General features: G+C 42.7%; 2 protein-coding genes across 2 annotated transcripts; one reads left to right on the top strand and one right to left on the bottom strand.

Annotated features, from left to right (window-relative positions):
* Positions 1-217: 217 nt before the first annotated feature.
* LOC111567975 (elastase-1-like) lies at positions 218-3,330 on the top strand. The gene is made up of 8 exons (XM_023269406.3): positions 218-1,431; positions 1,530-1,624; positions 1,748-1,854; positions 1,998-2,126; positions 2,453-2,589; positions 2,674-2,819; positions 3,040-3,189; positions 3,279-3,330. The coding sequence occupies exons 1-8, from the start codon at positions 1,398-1,400 to the stop codon at positions 3,294-3,296; spliced, it is 816 nt and encodes a 271-aa protein (XP_023125174.2). The 5' UTR covers positions 218-1,397; the 3' UTR covers positions 3,297-3,330.
* Positions 3,331-4,552: 1,222 nt separating this feature from the next.
* On the bottom strand, positions 4,553-17,185 carry csrnp1b (cysteine-serine-rich nuclear protein 1b). The gene is made up of 5 exons (XM_055007211.1): positions 16,964-17,185; positions 10,499-10,697; positions 8,315-8,574; positions 7,907-8,203; positions 4,553-7,781 (listed from the first exon to the last, which is right to left on the bottom strand). The coding sequence occupies exons 2-5, from the start codon at positions 10,677-10,679 to the stop codon at positions 6,783-6,785; spliced, it is 1,737 nt and encodes a 578-aa protein (XP_054863186.1). The 5' UTR covers positions 10,680-10,697; positions 16,964-17,185; the 3' UTR covers positions 4,553-6,782.
* Positions 17,186-17,837: the final 652 nt, after the last annotated feature.

Below are 17,837 nucleotides of genomic sequence, written 5' to 3'. Positions count from 1 at the left end.
GAGTTTGAGACTCCTGTCAGTTGCGACGCTGATGATGTAACACGTTTAGAATAATATAAAGGTGTCTAATATTAGTGACATTTAACGTCATTTTTTCCACATTCCCATAATGAACTGGAATATCATCCTAATCAATTTTTAAACTTTTTTTTTTTTTTTTTAACTCTAACCACAACAGCAGAGGCAAGTTGACAACAGATGTTGGGGGACTAGGCAAAGCTAATAAAGAAAGAGAGCAGAAAAATCGCACTTACTTGTCCTGTGCTCAAGAATTCTGCATTCCATTGGCCGTCCTAGTTCTACACTGTTACTTAGCAACAGATGACGTGAACAAGCCATTACAAGCTTCATGAGCCCATTCATTCATGAAAACGGGTATGTTGCTGTATTTAAGAAAGACATGTAAAGCAAACGAATATATTTTACAGTTTGATTTAACTTTTTTGCAGACAAAAATGTCAGATTTAATTTCTATTCTAATATAAATGAAAAATAACAGTAAAATAGATTGTGGGTAGGCAGCAGTTGTGCTTGTAATAAGTCACCAGCAGGTATTTATGACTACTTATATTAGTTATCAGATTCTCACACACAAGCTCAGCTTAATCTTTGATTTACAAAGTTTCCAACATTTTAAAAGAAATTGTCTTCCATATTTTCGGGTTTTACACATGTATTAGTCAATTTTACTGTAAAACAAAAGAAAATTTGCATTTTATGTTGCATTAAGATAGCCAACTGTTAATTTGCACATTCTATGTTTTCAAAACATAGTTCAATATCCTTTTATACAGAATTTACTAATTTAAAAAATGTTACTTTATACTTTTATATTTACAATAATTCCACATCTATATGATGTGCTAACATTACAATGCATTTGTTTTTCAAAGTTTGTTGTTGAATAAAGTCACATAGTGTCAGCAGGCTGGGGAACATTTTATCCTTTACACTGGCTATTGATCAGTCAAGACAGTTATCTGTTATCTGCTTGTGTCCGGCTCACACCTTTCACAGCTGGTTTAGTTGACTTTGCCTCACTGTGACTGCACCCCTTTCCATGAACCGCACCTGATTTTTTTCCCACCATGATAACAAAATAAATTCTCTCGATTTTACAGTCAATTGACATGCAAATATACCAACTATATAAATCTACAACCACACAGATATCCCAAACTTTTCCAAATTGTGTCTCATTCATTAATAAAACACGTAAATTCAGTGTAGAATATGTATTGAATACGGATATCAACATGGATTGTTGATATTGGCAGGTAGCATAATGGCAGCCTAAACTGGAAAGTCTTTTTGAAGGTCTTCCAATTTAAGCAGTCCGGTGTCAAACTGATATAAATAGTTAAAAGCTAACTGCACCTACATTTTAGTACTCCAGCATGATTTGGCTTGTGACTCTCCTGGCCTGCTTTGGTAAGCTTGCTGTGAAACACATTAATATAACTGTTAATTTTCCTTTTTACAGAATGTTACCACTGTGTCATCTGTTTCTGTTAATGTAATCCCAAAAGGGCTGATTTGTGCCGAAGAACCTTTCAACCATAACGTACACAATGGGAGAGTGATAGGAGGTCATGATTCTAAACCCAACACCTGGAAATGGCAGGTAAAACCTCTGGGTGTGTTTAAATATATACGTATATTTGTTTCATTGCAAATGCCGTACTTTCTATGGAACAATTAGGATCAGTAATAAACTACAAGTTTCTTGGGCTTTGTTTGTTCTCAGGTTTCTCTGCAGCATGATTCATACAATGACAATTATTTCTACCACATCTGTGGAGGCTCCATCATTGACGCTTTCCACGTCATGACTGCAGCTCACTGCGTTCTCAGGTTTGTTCCCTGAATTTATTGCTACTGATGCCTATCATTTGTACATTTTGTACATCTAGAAGTCCCATCTCACTGTCTTTTGGGCTTGATAAATGAGTGTACATAAGAACTATGGGTTCTTTTTTCCCTTTCGCCCCTATTAGCATGGATCCTACAGAGTACCGTGTGGTAGTGGGTGAGTACAACTTGTATGAGTATGACGGCAGTGAGCAGTTCATCCGTGTGGACAGGATTGTTGTCCATCCTGGCTGGAATGGTGACCTTGCCAATGGGTAATGTGGCAGCATTTTAAAGCGCCTCACTTAATTTTGCCCTAATTTAAAAGACAAGCTGTTTAAAAATCACAATTTATTGACAGTGTTAGAGCTGTGGGTTAGCTGCAAGGGGAATGGAGAATCAAATGTATTCACACTGAAAAAGGGAGACATTGCTATATTAGCATTTTACCTTGCAAGTAGACAAAACAGAAGAACTTTTTTTTTCACCTAAGAGTCATTTTTAAATGTCAAAAATTACCCAAGTGGCAACCACATTATAATTACAGCAAACAAGCTGCTACTTAAGAATACATTTTTTTATGATTTTGTATTTCTCTTAGAAATGATATTGCTATCTTGAGACTGGCTGATCCCGTGTACAACAACGGTTATGTGGCCATCGCTAACCTTCCCTACCCTGGTGAGACGCTGCCTCATGGATTCACCTGTACCATCACTGGCTGGGGATTAATCGACTGTGAGTATACGCACATAACTGCACATTTACACCATTTGGAAATCTAGTAGAAAAATTTTGACACTACTTCTTTGTAAAATTTAGTCGAAGGAAACGTCCCTACTGTGCTGCAGGAAGCTCCTCTTGATGTGGTGGAGCATTCAGTCTGTTCTCAGTATGACTGGTGGGGCAGCGTTGCTCTGAACACCATGGTGTGTGCTGGAGGGGATGGAATCATATCAGGCTGCCAGGTACAGTGAAACCAGTTTGTCTCAACCCAAAAGCAGCATGTGTATTTTTTTAAAAACTTTTTTTACATCGTTTCACACATGTAGCAGCAAAATTCTGCAGCAAAAAAATGATAATAAGATGATAATTCTGACAGTGATATCAGCTCTGTGAAGAATTCTTCCTTGTGACCCAGAGAAGTGATATCACTCCATGGTCTGGTTTTATCACTACCTCTCCCAGGGCGACTCTGGAGGTCCCCTGAGCTGTTATACTAATGGAGCCTGGAGAGTCCATGGTGTTGTCAGTTATGGTCCAGCTGGCATGTGCAACCAGTATAAAAAACCCACAGTCTTCACCAGAGTCTCCTCCTTCCTGGACTGGATGTATTCTGTAAGCCTCCTTTTACATCTAGTTTCTTTAGATAATTGATCAATTTATAAAATGGCTTATTTTCATCTCTTTTTATTGGTTTTTTTCAGGTTATGAACCTGGCTTAAACTGGAGCCTGTGAAATAAAACTCGTGCATCTCAGCTGCTTGTGCAGTAGGTGTTTGCTTGCAGTTCTTAAATTGACCAAAGGGTGGCAAAAGTGCATCAGGTTTTGACTAAACAACACTGATTCCTCTCAGAACTGGACACATTTCCTGGTGCTCTTGTACTTTCCCACCTTCTCAGAAATGTATTCCTTTTCATTGAATGCATTTTGTGTTGGTGTATTTGCAGTTATTCTACATGTGGGCTACAGTTAAAGGCTCACTGCTGGAATACAAACAAAGTGGTCACACAATCCTGAACTTCTGACCTCCCAAGCTGCAGCGTCAGATGATGGAAAAGACCAAAGGGAATTGACCTCTATCAGGCTAAAAGGGCTTAAGCGGTGTGAAGGTAAATCCATTTTGATGTCACCGGAATCAAAGAAAGCCAGAAGATTCTTGCGATTTCTACCTAAAGATCGTAACCTTACATGAACCAAATCTGAATTATGGCCACGTGAGCTATATGCAGTCACCGACTCAACATTTCCTGCTTGTCTGGAATTTCTGGCCATATGCTTGTGGTGGTAGTCAGGAGACTACAGCAGTGACATCACATTAAGTGTTTTTCTCCAAACCATAGAGACCAGAAACCACAGATAAATTCCAGTGGTCGACATGGAAAAAAGAATGCTGTCATAGTGCATTTAGGGTGTAATGTAGATTAACTTCAATAATACAGAAACATTTAAAGTTTTGGAATGGTTGCAGAACAAATCTTTGCAGGTGTTTTCAATTTGGAAGCAAACAGCACATGGAATAAATCAAAGAAAGCTGCTGTATTAGTATATCTGCTTATCCTATTCCTTAAGAGGTTTATTATCTGACATAAAACCAGTGATGTAAATATATGCATCTGCTCAAGTACTGCTCTTATTTTGAAGGCACCTGTACTGTGAGTATACTCATTATGTCAGATGAAAATGTTAACTGTTAAGCAGCTAAGACTTTATACAAAGACATTCAATATTCTATAATCTATAATCTCCTATAATCTACTGAAATGTTGCATATTAAACCAGTTCATTCTAATCGTTTTAACTTGAGGCCCCTTTGAATGTGTTTTCAAAGTATATTTAGCCAATAATCCTTCTGTGTTGTTACTAAAGTGGGGTTTCCATTGCATTCTGTTCCATTTACCTAAGTAAATTATCTTACTACCTCTCATGCCACTGCACAAAATTCACTTTAATAAATCAGCATATGACAAAACAACAAAGTCAAGCATTTAGAAAATGTTTTTTTTTATTATTATTTGGAGGGACAGGCTGTCAAAATGGCTTAGATGAAAGAAACTGTTTTTGAACAGCAGGTTAATGTGTGAATATGTAAAAAATAAAGCAGCTTTGTTTGCTCTGCAGGACCATTCAAGCAGAAATATGTACAACACAAAAGGCAGAAAGTAAGACACGTCCTTTGAAAACAAAATAAAACTGTACTGTAATACATTACATTGACAAACACTCACTGTTGCCATTTCTTCATGAGATTTTTGATGTTTTATACAAGAGAAACAAATGTTTTGTCTGCAAAAATTAGTGCCCTCTTCATGGCATAAGAACATATATCGGATGGATTTCAAAGTAATCAAAAAGGCAAAAAGCGAATAATACATTTCCAATGTGCACGCTGCACTTTTCAAAGTATACAATTAATCAGAACAAGTTTTAACAAACAGGACCTGCATGCATAATTTCTAAAGGGTCCAGAAAGGCTGTTGAAACAGCTGTAGAAATGGTGAGATATGTACATCAACTCTCTAGTGTCCCTCAGCTCTTCACACAGGCGACAGCACAATCACCTTTGAAAGGTCTTGTTCTAGAATTATTGAGGCAACTCTTCAATTTTCGGGGTTTGTGTGTGCGATAAAAATTGTATAATATATGCAGTTTTTATCCACAAAAGCCCCTTTACATGTGTAATTTAAAACATAGTGTAACCCAAGTCACAGACTTCCAAAAAATTCAGAGTACAATCAAATTGATCTTTGCAATTTACTTAGTTTTAGTGGCATTTCTCTAAGATATCTAACCATAAGGCTGCCTATGAAAAATACTTCAGAATGCTGGAGAGCAATAACCTTCATAAGCATACATTTCTCTATAATTCATATATTACAAAGGTTGTCTCAGATTGAAAATTACTCATTTCGCTTTCTTAATAAAATATTCAATTTGTCAGTGATTAGAATTCTTTTGTCATCCTACATAAATTAGTTACAAAATATTAGTGTAATTTTATATGGTTATAATATAGGCAGCGATACAACAGACCCATAATTTAGTTTCAGTGATTAGGGAGATTCCACAGTTTTCAGTCCCAAAGCTTAAATGGAAGCCCTGTGCGCACACCATCGGCAGGCATTGCTCCCCTGATAAGCAGGCACATCCAGTAAACTTTACAACAGCCCATGTTATTGCCAAAATGTCTTAAATTAAATAACTACTGAAATAATGACATAATAAGTTACCAAAAAAATGTGTAAGAGAATAGATATTAAATACTTTCTGATGGACTTGTGGTCCCATTTCCCATAACGACACCGAAAGGTGCTATGGAAAAAAGGAAAGAAGATTGCACTTTTAGGTGAAACTATCAAACCACAGTGCTGCTTGAGTGAAAGTAGGCTTTATCTGAAATAAATAAAATAAAATCATAAAGGAAATAATTTAAAACAAAAGCAATAAAGACAATACAGCTACAGCTTGTAATGGTATGAGCATCATTTCTAGTTATCCAGCTCATAAATATGAAACTCCATAATTTAGCGTTGAACTGTTGAATCGATCCCGTACGACCAAAACAATGCCTATTCATACATAACTATGTTCACAGATAAAGTGCTGATCGAGGAGCTTTAAGAGGGGGTTTGTTTTGTACCATGGGAGAGATCTTGTGGACAAAGAGTCCACTTGCTTCAGGATTTAACACAGGGAGGACCCCACCTGCTCACGTCACCTGGCCCAAAGGGAGGACGTGAGCAGGACTATGTTGCGATTTGACTCGGGTTTCATATGAAGGCCATCACAGCAATGGTCACCATACATTGCCTCCAAAAGCTAGAAAGCTAGAAAAAAATCCCTGAGGTGCACATTCAGCTGTGTTGAGATTCCCAACCTGGCCCCAGTTAATTCCTGTTTAGCTTAGGGTTGGTGATCTTGGTTTGGTTAAAAGAGCTTTCTTAGGAATCGAGAGCCATCATTGGTTTCTATGGGCCTGGTCAAATTGATTTTGAATTTTCTCTTTCACTTTTAACACTAGCTGCCATCTCACACAGCGATAATCCCAAACTGCTTTGCTAACATTTTGAAGGCAAGTCTGGAATTTGAACATTTATTAGGCAAGAGGGAAATCACAGCTTCCTCCAACATGTTGACATCTTATGTGCATTTTTCAGTCCCCTCCCAAGACTCCGCTTTTCTTGCACTGTCCACGAGTTTTCACGTTTTGTCAAACTTTCACAGACTCCATCACAGACAACTTCATGGCTTCCTCCAACAGCTGATTGTCTGTAAATGTGGCAGGGGGTTCTGGGACGGATTCTGAAAGGCCGATCAGTGACTCCAGGAGGCAGGTCCCAGGGTCACTTGCTGCAGGGAAACTGGGGTAACTAGGCAACTGAAACTGAAAAAAGTTGTCCATGTGCTCGTACTCCTTGAGGGAGTTGTAGAGTGAGCTGGACCCCAAACAGGGGAAACCATCAAAGAACTCCAGGTCTGACTCAGAGGAAAGGCTCAGGTCCATGTTATAGCTCGCCGAGCGATCGATGGTAGGAGAGGGTGTGTGTGGCACACTACTGCTGTGGAATAGGGCATTTCCCTGGTTGGCGTTTTCATCCAAAAGTTCTGAAATGGCTGTTGCTCGATTGTCTGTGTGATCGTCCGCAGAGTCCAACAGTGCAGCGTCTATGTTGTCGTTCTCATCAGCAAAGTCCACCATGCTAAAGCTACTAAATGCCTCCGTAGATAGCTGCTGTTGCTCTTGCTGCTGATCTGCGCAACAAGTGTCTTTACAGTTCTTATCCCCACCGTCCCTGCTGCTTCTCGAGCAGTTCTCTGTGTCGCTGAAACAAAGTATGCGGCTCAGGCCTTTCTCATCTACATCCAGCTGAGTGTGATGCTCACACGGGCTCTGGCCTACTTCTGAGTCCTCACTCTGACCTGAAGAGTCTGATAAGTCCGTCATGTCACTGCTGCAACTGTTCTCTCCAGCTGCTGCCAGTTCGGAGCTAAAGGGGAAGGAGGGCACTGCTGGTAGTGTGGTGGCACCTGTTGTGTTCTCCTCCTCCTCCTCTGTGCTGGACTGCTCCTCCAGTCTCTTCTCCAGCTCCAGCTTCATGATAGTGTGTATGTAATGCGTCTGTACCCTGGTGGAGTTGAACTCGATGCGGCCCTCCGTGTTTCCACAGCCGTCCTTGGTACAGCCACACGGGAAAGAGGAATGGTCCATCTGCAAGAGGAAGAAGGAAGAAGTTAAATTGCTATTCACAAACATGTAACAGAAACTCCTCCCAGCTGTACTGTCTCAGGGAGCTTTAATGAGCAGGAAATTTTGAGGACTTTTTCAGTTCTTACCTGACATTTGATGCCAGCCAGGCTGCAGCTACACGTCTCAGGCTCACAGAAGCCCTGGCAGTCACAACCACAGTTCTCCCTGGAGATCCTCAGCTCGTGCAGCTGCCTCTTCTCCTCCTTGTCTATCTTCTTCACGCCAGCTGCTTTGAGCAGTGCGTAGCGCCGTTTCGATGGGTAAGGCTGCAGGAAAGAGCCCTCATCAAGGTTGGCACCACTGATGTCGATGTCCTGCTCTGGGATGTCGTCCACGGTCAGCCGATCCGCCTCCTCGTTCTCTTGGGTTCCATTCTTAGTCAGCTGGAGTGAACAGAGAGATCATATTTAATTGTTACACGAAATCAGAAAATGAGTTTATTCTTTATAGTTTTCACCAACAAACTAACACATTTTCTTTGCAACGCTGCTCACCTTCAGTTTGAGAGCTTCCAGCTTCTCTTCCCTGAGTCTGTTGATGAGTTTTTCCTGGCGTAGGAGCCGCTGCTCCACAGCAAACTCGGCAAGCGTATACGTGCGGAGTGCACTGTGGCGCTGCATCATGCCCAGAGTGCATCCTCCCCGACTGGGTACACTGGTGAAGCCTTGGCACCGAGGGAAGAAGAACACCGTCACCTGGTCAAATGTCACATTGCCTCGTCGAGCTCTCTTGGATTTCTTAAGGATAGAGGTTGCTGTAGAAGAAAAAAAAGGCAGGATTAGAATATATAGTATCCAAAGGAAAGAGAAGGTTTACAGAGACTGGCATTGGAGCATTCTTTTGTGCCACTAGATGGCATAATGCCCCACGTTTGAATCCTTGAGATGTGTGTAAATGCTGCTGAGCAGACTGTAAAAGGACACCCCTCTGATTCATTGCCCTAGCCTTATCATGTACCCAATTAAAAGACACGGCTAACAGGAGTCCAACACACTTACATCCTGTAAAGTGAAACCTAAACTACCAAGAATCCATTTAGCTTTGTTTCTTGTCCTACTGTGCGACAAAAACCACCCTGACCAGGAATTTCCTTTTGGTGGCCAACACAGTGGAGGAAGCAGAGCAGCCAGGATCACAAACTGAGCGGTGAGTAAATGCTTGAGGCTTCCAGATGGGGTGGAGGGTGGAAGTGTAGTTCTCAGGACAGGAATAAAAACCTGCCCACCCTGGTCTTCCTGCTAGCTGACAATCCCCACAAATGGCCCAGAAACTGACAGGAGTCAAAGGTCCTCTTTCTGTTAAACACATTCACGACCCACAGCAACGAGCCATCTTTCTATACCCAGACAAATACAATAAAACCATATGGGAATCAGAGTGGAACCATATGTGGGAAAAATCTCAAGTTATTTAAGCTTTATTATAAATTCCACTTCCAACGCCCAGGAACATTCAACACAACTTTTAAACCTCAGACAAGCAACTTTTTCCTCTGCTAAAGCCACCAGAGCATTTTTTTCCTTTTTATGTGAGCACAGAAAAAGTTGATAATCCACCACGCACATGTGTTGGGCATTACCTTTATTATGTGGTGGGAAACCCCTTTTAGATTCCCAGCCGAGGAGTTCTTTTTTCTTTTTTTTTTTTTTAATATGACACCCTGAACAACTGGCCTTGAAAGTTACAGAAGTCAAATGAGAAAACTGGTGAGTAAAAATCGAAGTGGGTACGAAGAAAAGTCATCTTTTGCCTCAACACAGGTGAGCGGCACACAATAGCCTTACTATGTCGTCTAATCTGCTGCAAGGGGGGAACACAGATGAAACAAACTGCCAGGTTCAGCTTCACATCCATCAAATCCAGTCAGGCTTATGACACCCACAGGAGACAAATGACACCCTCTCTACTGCCTTTAAATGAGATAGCTTTGCTTGCTGTTTTTACCCCCTTTGCTTCACTATGGCAAACAACTTTCTGTCCAACACAAACATTGGATTATAATGGTCCATCCAATCTGCTCTTCTAGATGTGTCTACATGGCTTCTTTTCTTGATTGTCCTACCCCCTTTTTTGTATCCCTTCACCCAGCCTCTTTCAGCACCTGTGCTGGGTGCATGCCCAGGCTTCAGACAAGGCTCTGTGTGTTCCCTGCCTTGGCAACCTGCCACGCTTCTCTTCCTGGCTTCCTGCCCCACCATCCTGGAAACCTCACAACTGTTTGCCCTTCTCCTGTTCACCACAATCCCTCTTCCAACCCGGTCGGTCACCCTAAAGACCAAGGAGACGCACCCAGGTCCAGACAAAAACACCCTGAAGCGGCTCGACCCACATCTCTCAAGGAAAGGTGAGGCTCTGTCTGTCTGCAAGGCTTCTGGGAGAAAGGTGGAGATGGAGCCAAGGTGAGCAGCCACTGTATAATGCGATTAGCCGTTTTGCAGCTTCGGGGCATGAAATCAAAAGAGGTTTTCATTGCAGAAGTCTGAAATCATTTCTGTGAAGTGTTTCATGGGGTGCCAGCTGCCTAAATTCCTTAACCTCTCCCCCTGTTTTTTTTATGGGCTTGTTATTAGAGCCTTCGTGGATGTTAAAGACAAGGTGAGAGAATACATTTTTTTAAAAAAGAAGCATGTATCATCAGCTCTTTCTATGATTTGCTCTCACTCTGGGAGGACACTCACTGTTGAAATTTGTTGCTGGGGAGCTGGGGTTGCTGGGAGTTGAATCCAGGGTGTCCGAGTAGCAGCTCTCCCCCTCTGAGTCCCAGCCTGAGCAGGCAGAGGAGAGGGAAGAGGGTGAAGGTGAGGAGTAGCATGGGTCCTCATCCACCTCCTCAAACTTCCTCTTGAGTAGCCCACTCATGGCGCTAGTGCGAACAATCTGGAGGAAGGAACAGACGGAGGGGCTGTTAGCAAATTATCCACGATCGTTTGAACAACTTTAAAAGGACATACACACTTTCATTATCTGCATGCTACATGGAAGCCTTTGTAGACACGTGCAGTCTTTGTACAGTGTCACCGGTACAACCGAGTCCTGTGCTCGGCCATGTGAGACTATACGCACTCCAGTCTTGTGCTGCACTCAGCTGAGAGTGGGAGTTAGTCATGGCACAGGAAGCAATCAATCAGTCGTATTCGCCTAAGTCAACAATTACTGGACCCTTCACCCTCTTCCAAATCCCATCAGCTCAGCAAACGCATTGATTAGAGGAAAGACTGAACAAAGGTGACCCAATCATCTCGCCATAGACATTTCATTTCAGCCATTCTCCCGAGACAGCCTTCGCAATCACACATGCATGCCGAAGCCAAAGCAAATTGCCACTTGTCCCGTTTAATGCGTTCACATGGAACTCATGGTACATACAGCACATGCAGCTGTATATCGTCAAGATGTTTTGTTGTGCAACTCCTGCATTTCTTCATAGCGCTCATGTGAGGAGCTGCTGGTTCAGCAATACAAACAATCAATCCTTTGATAGAGGCAGGCAAAAAAAAAAAGAAAGAAGAGATGATCACCACTCACAGCTCTCAATGCCATTTACCCTCTAATCTTCAAAAATATTGCCCAACATCTGTGAAACCTCTTCTGAGTACAGGGTTTTTGGCGAAGGGATTTAAATGTCTCGCACAGGCCTAAGAAAACAACAGACAACCTTCTTTGCAACTTCTGGGAAGTGCAAGGCGATGGCGGCTTCCAGACAGGACAAGTCATCATCACAGTCTGGGGCCGAACTCCTGCTAACTTAAACAAGGAGGGATGGAGGGGTGTAGGGAGGAAGGAAGTGAAGGGAGAGGGAAGACATGACTGGGCTGTACTCCAGCGCAGACACTCCCAACGATGATGTGGAATGGGAAAGGAGGCTTTTACTTTACCCATAAAGAGATCATTTCACCATCGCACTGTTTACTGTCCTCGGAATCCAAGCAAAAACACTTACAGCTGCTGCAGCTTGAGCATGTTGTGAATCCACTTCAATTTTTGGCTATTTTTAACTGTCTTTGTTCAAATATTTTCTCTGTAATGCCTATAATTTTAAAAATGCTCACAGTCAAAGGTAATTTTTGCACTTTTTTTTTTTTTTTTTAAAAGCTTTTTTTTTTTTCTTGGGTAATTACAGATTAGGCAACTTCACATTTGGATCAAGTTCAATTTAAGTCCTAAATATGTCAATTATTAGATAAAACATGGCTCAGACACATAAACACCAAGCCGTCCTGCCAGCAGGCTAAGGTGTCACCAGCAGCCCTTAGCAGACAGATAAATGTGCCAAAGGAAGGATACGTCAGAAATCCTCCAATGACTTTAACCTGCATGTCAGGCTTATCTTGTCAGAATGTTATGCAAGTGTCAGCACTTGAAGAATAGGAAAAAAAAAAAAAACACCTAAGCGGGTTTGCAAGGAAAGGGTCATTTTTGGCATGCAACAGGGAGCAATTATGCAAAACCAGTCCTCCTTTTGACAAGGATGAAGGCGAAGTCAGAGTCAAGGGCAAGAGGCTGACACCTTTGTATAGGCAGCGAGGACAGCTTTGCAGCTGTATAGGGGGTTATTGCTACTGCTGCAGTCAGATATTGTTGTCCCCGGTGTTCATATGATGAATGAATCACCTTGCAATAGGTCAAGTTGGCTCATACTGTCTCTGCAACAAACAAAAAGCTTTCTCCACACTGTAGCCACCTCAGCGCCTCAGTGTGTTTTACATCACAGAACCAATGAGTGAAGAAGCCACTAAATTCCGATCCATCAACTTACTCAAGCACGAAATAATCTCCAAATGGCTTTCACAGCTACTAATATTATCACATCATGGGATTTGCCTTGAAAAAATTTAGAAACACCTGGGCGCAGCATCTGTTGCTTACGTGTTCACTTGTCAGACAGCATGTGTGGTTTAGATGCTGCGCCGCTGCATGTATGTTTCTGTGTGGGAAAAGAGGAGCGCATAAGGGGTTCACCTTACATTTTTGCCATTATTCCCACCCCCAATTCCCTGCAAAAAAAAAAGAAAAAAAAAAAGAAAACAAAGCTGCGAGGCATCCTCAAGGGAGTGCATAGCGCCAGCTAAGCAAAGTCTTTTTAATTAAAGGCTGCAGTGAGGCAGAAGGGGGAGGAGAGGCAGAGAGGTGGTGGTGGGGGGCAGTGGTGTCAGAACTGGGTCATTGTCTCTTGACTGCAGTCTACCTGACACATTGATTTGTTAATCCTGTTCAACGGGCAGAAACAATGGTGAGAGGTTAATCCTGGCAAGGGGATGGCTTGTAGTCAATCTGGAGCTTCTCAGCCTCCTCAGCCACTGCACCCACAGAACAAGGCCAAGAGAGCGTGGAGAGAGGATGGAACAAGGGACTGGGGCTAAAAAGACAACATCGTACAATGACTCATTTGCAAAAGGGTGGAGGGAGACGGTGGAAAAAAAAAAGGAACAAAGATAAAAGAGAGGAATTCAGAGCTGGCTCCTCAAGAAAGCAGTGCCTGTGAATGTCTGCTCTAAATGGAGAATGGATGTGATCGGACAGCCGAGTCAGAGAGGGAGCACAGCATGTTTTCAGCACGCACTAAATTATGCATCACTGTCATTCCATCAACCGCACACAGGCAGGCAGATAAAGGACGCATCCACTGAGGTGCTCCCCAGCCAGTTGTCACAGAGTTGGGAAGATAAATCTCTGGCGAGGAGATTTGTCACCAGAAGCACTACACAGCTCAAGTCAGATGCATAACTATGTCAGTCGAATAAGATTATCTTGATACATGCAGCTACAGGCTGTTCATACGACTTCAGAATCCCAATTCATTTCTATTTCATCCGCAGACAGCTTCTAAAGTCCTTATTAAGGAGCCTTAAATTATTCGAAGAGGGGGGAACAGGATGTAAGAAAGGCTACGGTTAGTTTCACAAGATTCAATAATAAATCTAATACGATAACATAGCTGAACTTCTTCACTGAAGGTAGCTGCTAAAAAAAATGAAGGCTGTAGTCTTGGAAATTTATCTAAAGGCATTTATTTTATTGGAAGTACAATCAGAAGCACTAAAACTTATCTTTTGTTTGTCCAGAAAAATCTATAAGAGCATTTTTGCACACATTTCTGCAGAGGCATCAGAAAGCAGCCTGTTTAAACTGCCCCCCATCTGCCCTGCAGCCCAACAGGACAAGTCACAGTTGACTTTGCCCCCTTGCACTGCCTGTCCAGCCCCTTTGCAGCTGATAGCAGTGTGGGTGGGAGCGACAAGTCGCACTAATCTTAGCCAGCCGAGAGCATTTACATGGCACACTGACAACCTTGTGCAGTGTCTGAATGACTGACTGAGTGCTCATAAAATGTGATAATGATGAGCCTGGGAGTCTTTCCTGCGTGTGCGCAACCGTGTCTGGACAGGCCGCCCCCCCCAAGGCTTCAAGGCATTGCACCTCTCACTTCCAGCTCTGTCACCGCGAAGACGGAGGTAATTGATTGGAGCCATCAAGGTGACGGCGGGCTGGATTCCAGCTCTTGCACAGCTGTAGAGGGGGGAAACACTGGCTCATTTCTTAAACTCAGCTGTTGGTGGAGAAGCGCTCCACCTGCTGGAACAATGCAGGGAGAGCTGCAGCTTTCTCCTCTATGAGCCTGTTGTTCTCACTGGAGCCCAAAAGCTGGCCGTGACTGTGCCACAGAAACATTCTGTTCCTCTGCTCTCGACCCGTGCACACGCTGATTCCAAAAAGGAGAGGTAGTGGGAAGAAGGAGGGAGGATTGTACAAAACAAATAAATAATGTCATGTCTCCAAGCCACAGGAATTCCATTCTGGCAGCGCTACTCCTGCTGTAATAGTGGGAGAAGAACACAGACTCTATCTAACCCAGATGTGTTTTCTACTGCTAACCACTGGAAAGTCCTACTCCCTGAAGGCACTTGATCGAGCTACCTTTCCTCGCCACACCTGACAGGGTGTTAGCTTGCACGTGGACCCCGCATGCCCTCAGCTGTCATTAATCTCTAGCACAGGACAAACTTGAATGTCCTGGTGATGCATGCAGATGACTCTCACTGATTTGGGTCGGTTTACTCCTACTTGAAGACAAGTTTTCACTTTAATTCCTAGGAAAGGTGTGGTAGTCACTACGCAGAAAGAGCAAAAAAAAAATGCAGCTGTGTTTCCTTTTTTTTCCTGTCAGATTTGCAAGGATCAGTATCAGGGTGTAAAACAGCAAACTTAGGGGAAAAAAAATAATCTCTTTTGCGTAACAGCAGAATATGTGCAGCTTTATGGGTGCGAGTGTGGAGGAAGGGAGGAGGCGACTGTGGGTTCAGGGGTCGTGTTCCAGTCTGGGACACTTGCTGTATGGAATGCTGGGAGAGGACAAAGCAGATGGGAGCTCTCTGCTGCTGTGTTGGAGACTGTCAGCAAGCTCTACCTCCCCCCTCCGCCTCCCTCACTTCACTCCTCTCTCTCGTCTCCAGGCACAAAAGCGTGGGGCCATCCTGCGTGACCAAAATGAAGCAGGCACAGACAACCTTGTTTGAACCCAGCATGCTGCTGCTGCCTCTCCCAGCTGGGGGAGATGGATACTAAAAAAGTGTGCACAAGCTTCCTGAGGTTGTGAAACCTACACTGCAGTGCACAGGAAGAGGCCATCCAGATTATCTATGCTGTGTCTGACAGCTGCAGGCACCACAAGGTTAACCGAACGCAGGATCACATGGTGAAGATGGGGGGAATTAGGAGGTATGGATGGCATTTGTTGTGCTTGAAATCCCTCCAAATGCTCACGCAGCTTTCATGTCAATCCTGCTAGATTTCATGAGAGGGCAACAAACTGGTCAGTTCTTGTTTTTAGGGAAATCAAGAGTATAAAATGTGGGCTAAAATGGGAAGATAAAAAAAGGCTTCCAAAAGAGAAGATAAAGAGCTGTTTAAGATCTCTGGGCATTCCTGGGAAAGGCATGCCACATTAAATGCACAGCACCCAGTGTTAGATTCCCTCTCAGTAAACAAAGGATCATTCAGCTCTCTGTAGCCTAATTCCAGAAAACATGATTCCAAAAATGATCCGGGTGAGGTCGCGCTAGAGACGACTGAATTGATTCAGTCGCTTTATCAAAAACAGACACAGTGTTGCTTTAAAAATAAGACAGCGGTGTCATATCTGGGGGGGAAATGCATAAATAAACAGCTTTAGGTGAGAAAAGCCAATCATTAAGGAGGATCGCTGCGCTTTTAGGAATTAAATTAACGCACATTTTAATAGGGATTTATGTTCCAAAATAAATGAGCGGTTGTGGCAAGAAAATATTTAAACAATGAAGGAGCTCAACATTGCGCACCTGGCACCGGAGCTGCTACCTGCGCGGAGGTTAATTTGTTAAAAAATAAATACATTTAGAAGAAAAAAAAATCGATCACCAATCAGGAATCAATTATTAAACCTAGACCGTGCGTCGTGAAGCCGGCCGGGCGCAGTTTCCACCGCCTGACCCGATCATTCCTCATGATTAATGCTAATTCTAATGACAGCAGCCCTGTCAGCTGTGCGCTCAGATGTAGTTGCCTTCAGGAGTCGCTCTAGTTACAAGAGGCGCACCAGCACCGCTGAGGTGAACAAGAACAACTCCACACGGGCTGAATACACAAAGCCGACCTCATCAACAGTTCGCACAAATTAAATCCACATCCAAAAAATAACAAAGAAAGACAAAAAGAAAGGAAAACACCGCAAACGCAACGCGCAAACCTCCCTGGCGTGCGCTGGGAAGTTTGCAAAAAAAAAACCATAAAAAAAATCACTGATTTGTATAATCCATAAACCAGTAAGTGAATCATTGCTGGAATCTCTCCTAAATCAACTAATCATTACATTTCTTTGCTGTTATCAGTTTGTGATCACCTGTACATGAAGTAACTCACTTTAACAAGCGGCCACTATTTACCTCCAATAACGAGTCAAGTTAACTAAATGTATTTTTTTTAAAGGGATCCGGAGAATAAAGCGCTTTAAACATGACTCGCCCCCCCACACAGCGACACTAACAGGACATTTAAATGACACCGACAGTGAAACTATTCCCTCCTGTGCTGAGGTTAAACACATTTGATTACGGTGGCTCAATAAACACCAGCGGCGAACTCCCCGATTCTATCTTGTAGCTACTCACCACCAATTCAAGTATCCGATCACCATCAGGGACCAAATAGCGTCGGATGAGCAGCGGCTTTAACAGTGGAAGTAATCCGAATGGCACGAAGGAGATGCAGCGCCTTGTGATCCCCGCATATACACACGGTGTCTCGGTGCTATTGTCTGTGCGTCCGTGCGCCGTACGGGGCTCCGTACCAGCTGAAGCGCTTCCCTTGTCTGTAGCAGACTGCCGAGAAGCGCAGCCTTTTTCGTCAGTGGAAAACTCCCTCCTGGCGTCTGGTCTGACGCAGGCGGTGACACAGGGAGGCTGCCCACGCCGCTTCCTGCCTGTCCTCCCCGCTCACTGTACCAGAGCTACCTGCGTGAGAAAATACATGTAGACGCAGCTCGAGTGTTAGTATAATAACAATAATGATGAAGATAATGAAATAATAGCACGACGGAGCTTTAGCCAGCCTCTGGTGGTGAGTTAGGAAACATCTGATAGATAGATAGATAGATAGATAGATAGATAGATAGATAGATAGATAGATAGATAGATAGATAGATAGATAGATAGATAGATAGATAGATAGATAGATAGATAGATAGATAGATAGATATTTAAAGGTAAAATTTGTAAAATCATTAAAACTATTAGAAATAATTGTGCAATTTATAATGCAAAAACGGATAAATCCATTAAAACAAGCTAAGACACATGGATAGGTACAAGGGTAAAATTAGTAAAATAATAAAAAATAAATAAAAACACTAATAATAACTAGACCATTCAAGGTTAACATTTTAGATTCAATCAATTAGATTAGTTAGAGTAATTAGACTAACCTAAATTCTCCTGAAAAAGACAAGAAACTTGATTAACAATGACAGTTATTCGAAAGAAAACC

Source organism: Amphiprion ocellaris, chromosome 22 (genome assembly GCF_022539595.1).
Source record: "Amphiprion ocellaris isolate individual 3 ecotype Okinawa chromosome 22, ASM2253959v1, whole genome shotgun sequence".
NCBI lineage: Eukaryota > Metazoa > Chordata > Actinopteri > Pomacentridae > Amphiprion > Amphiprion ocellaris.
The sequence above is the reverse complement of the archived record's forward strand: the minus strand, read 5'-3'. Positions and strand labels throughout refer to the sequence as shown.

Excerpts from the sequence above, each read along its gene's own strand:
- LOC111567975 (XM_023269406.3), top strand. The coding sequence starts at position 1,398 with ATGATTTGGCTTGTGACTCTCCTGGCCTGCTTTG. Across the intron at positions 1,625-1,747 it reads CCAACACCTGGAAATGGCAG|GTTTCTCTGCAGCATGATTC; the intron begins GTAAAACCTCTG and ends GTTTGTTCTCAG. Across the intron at positions 1,855-1,997 it reads GCAGCTCACTGCGTTCTCAG|CATGGATCCTACAGAGTACC; the intron begins GTTTGTTCCCTG and ends CGCCCCTATTAG.
- csrnp1b (XM_055007211.1), bottom strand. The coding sequence starts at position 10,679 with ATGAGTGGGCTACTCAAGAGGAAGTTTGAGGAGGTGGATGAGGACCCA. Across the intron at positions 8,575-10,498 it reads CCCAGCAACAAATTTCAACA|CAACCTCTATCCTTAAGAAA; the intron begins GTGAGTGTCCTC and ends TTTCTTCTACAG. Across the intron at positions 7,782-7,906 it reads TGGCTGGCATCAAATGTCAG|ATGGACCATTCCTCTTTCCC; the intron begins GTAAGAACTGAA and ends TTCCTCTTGCAG.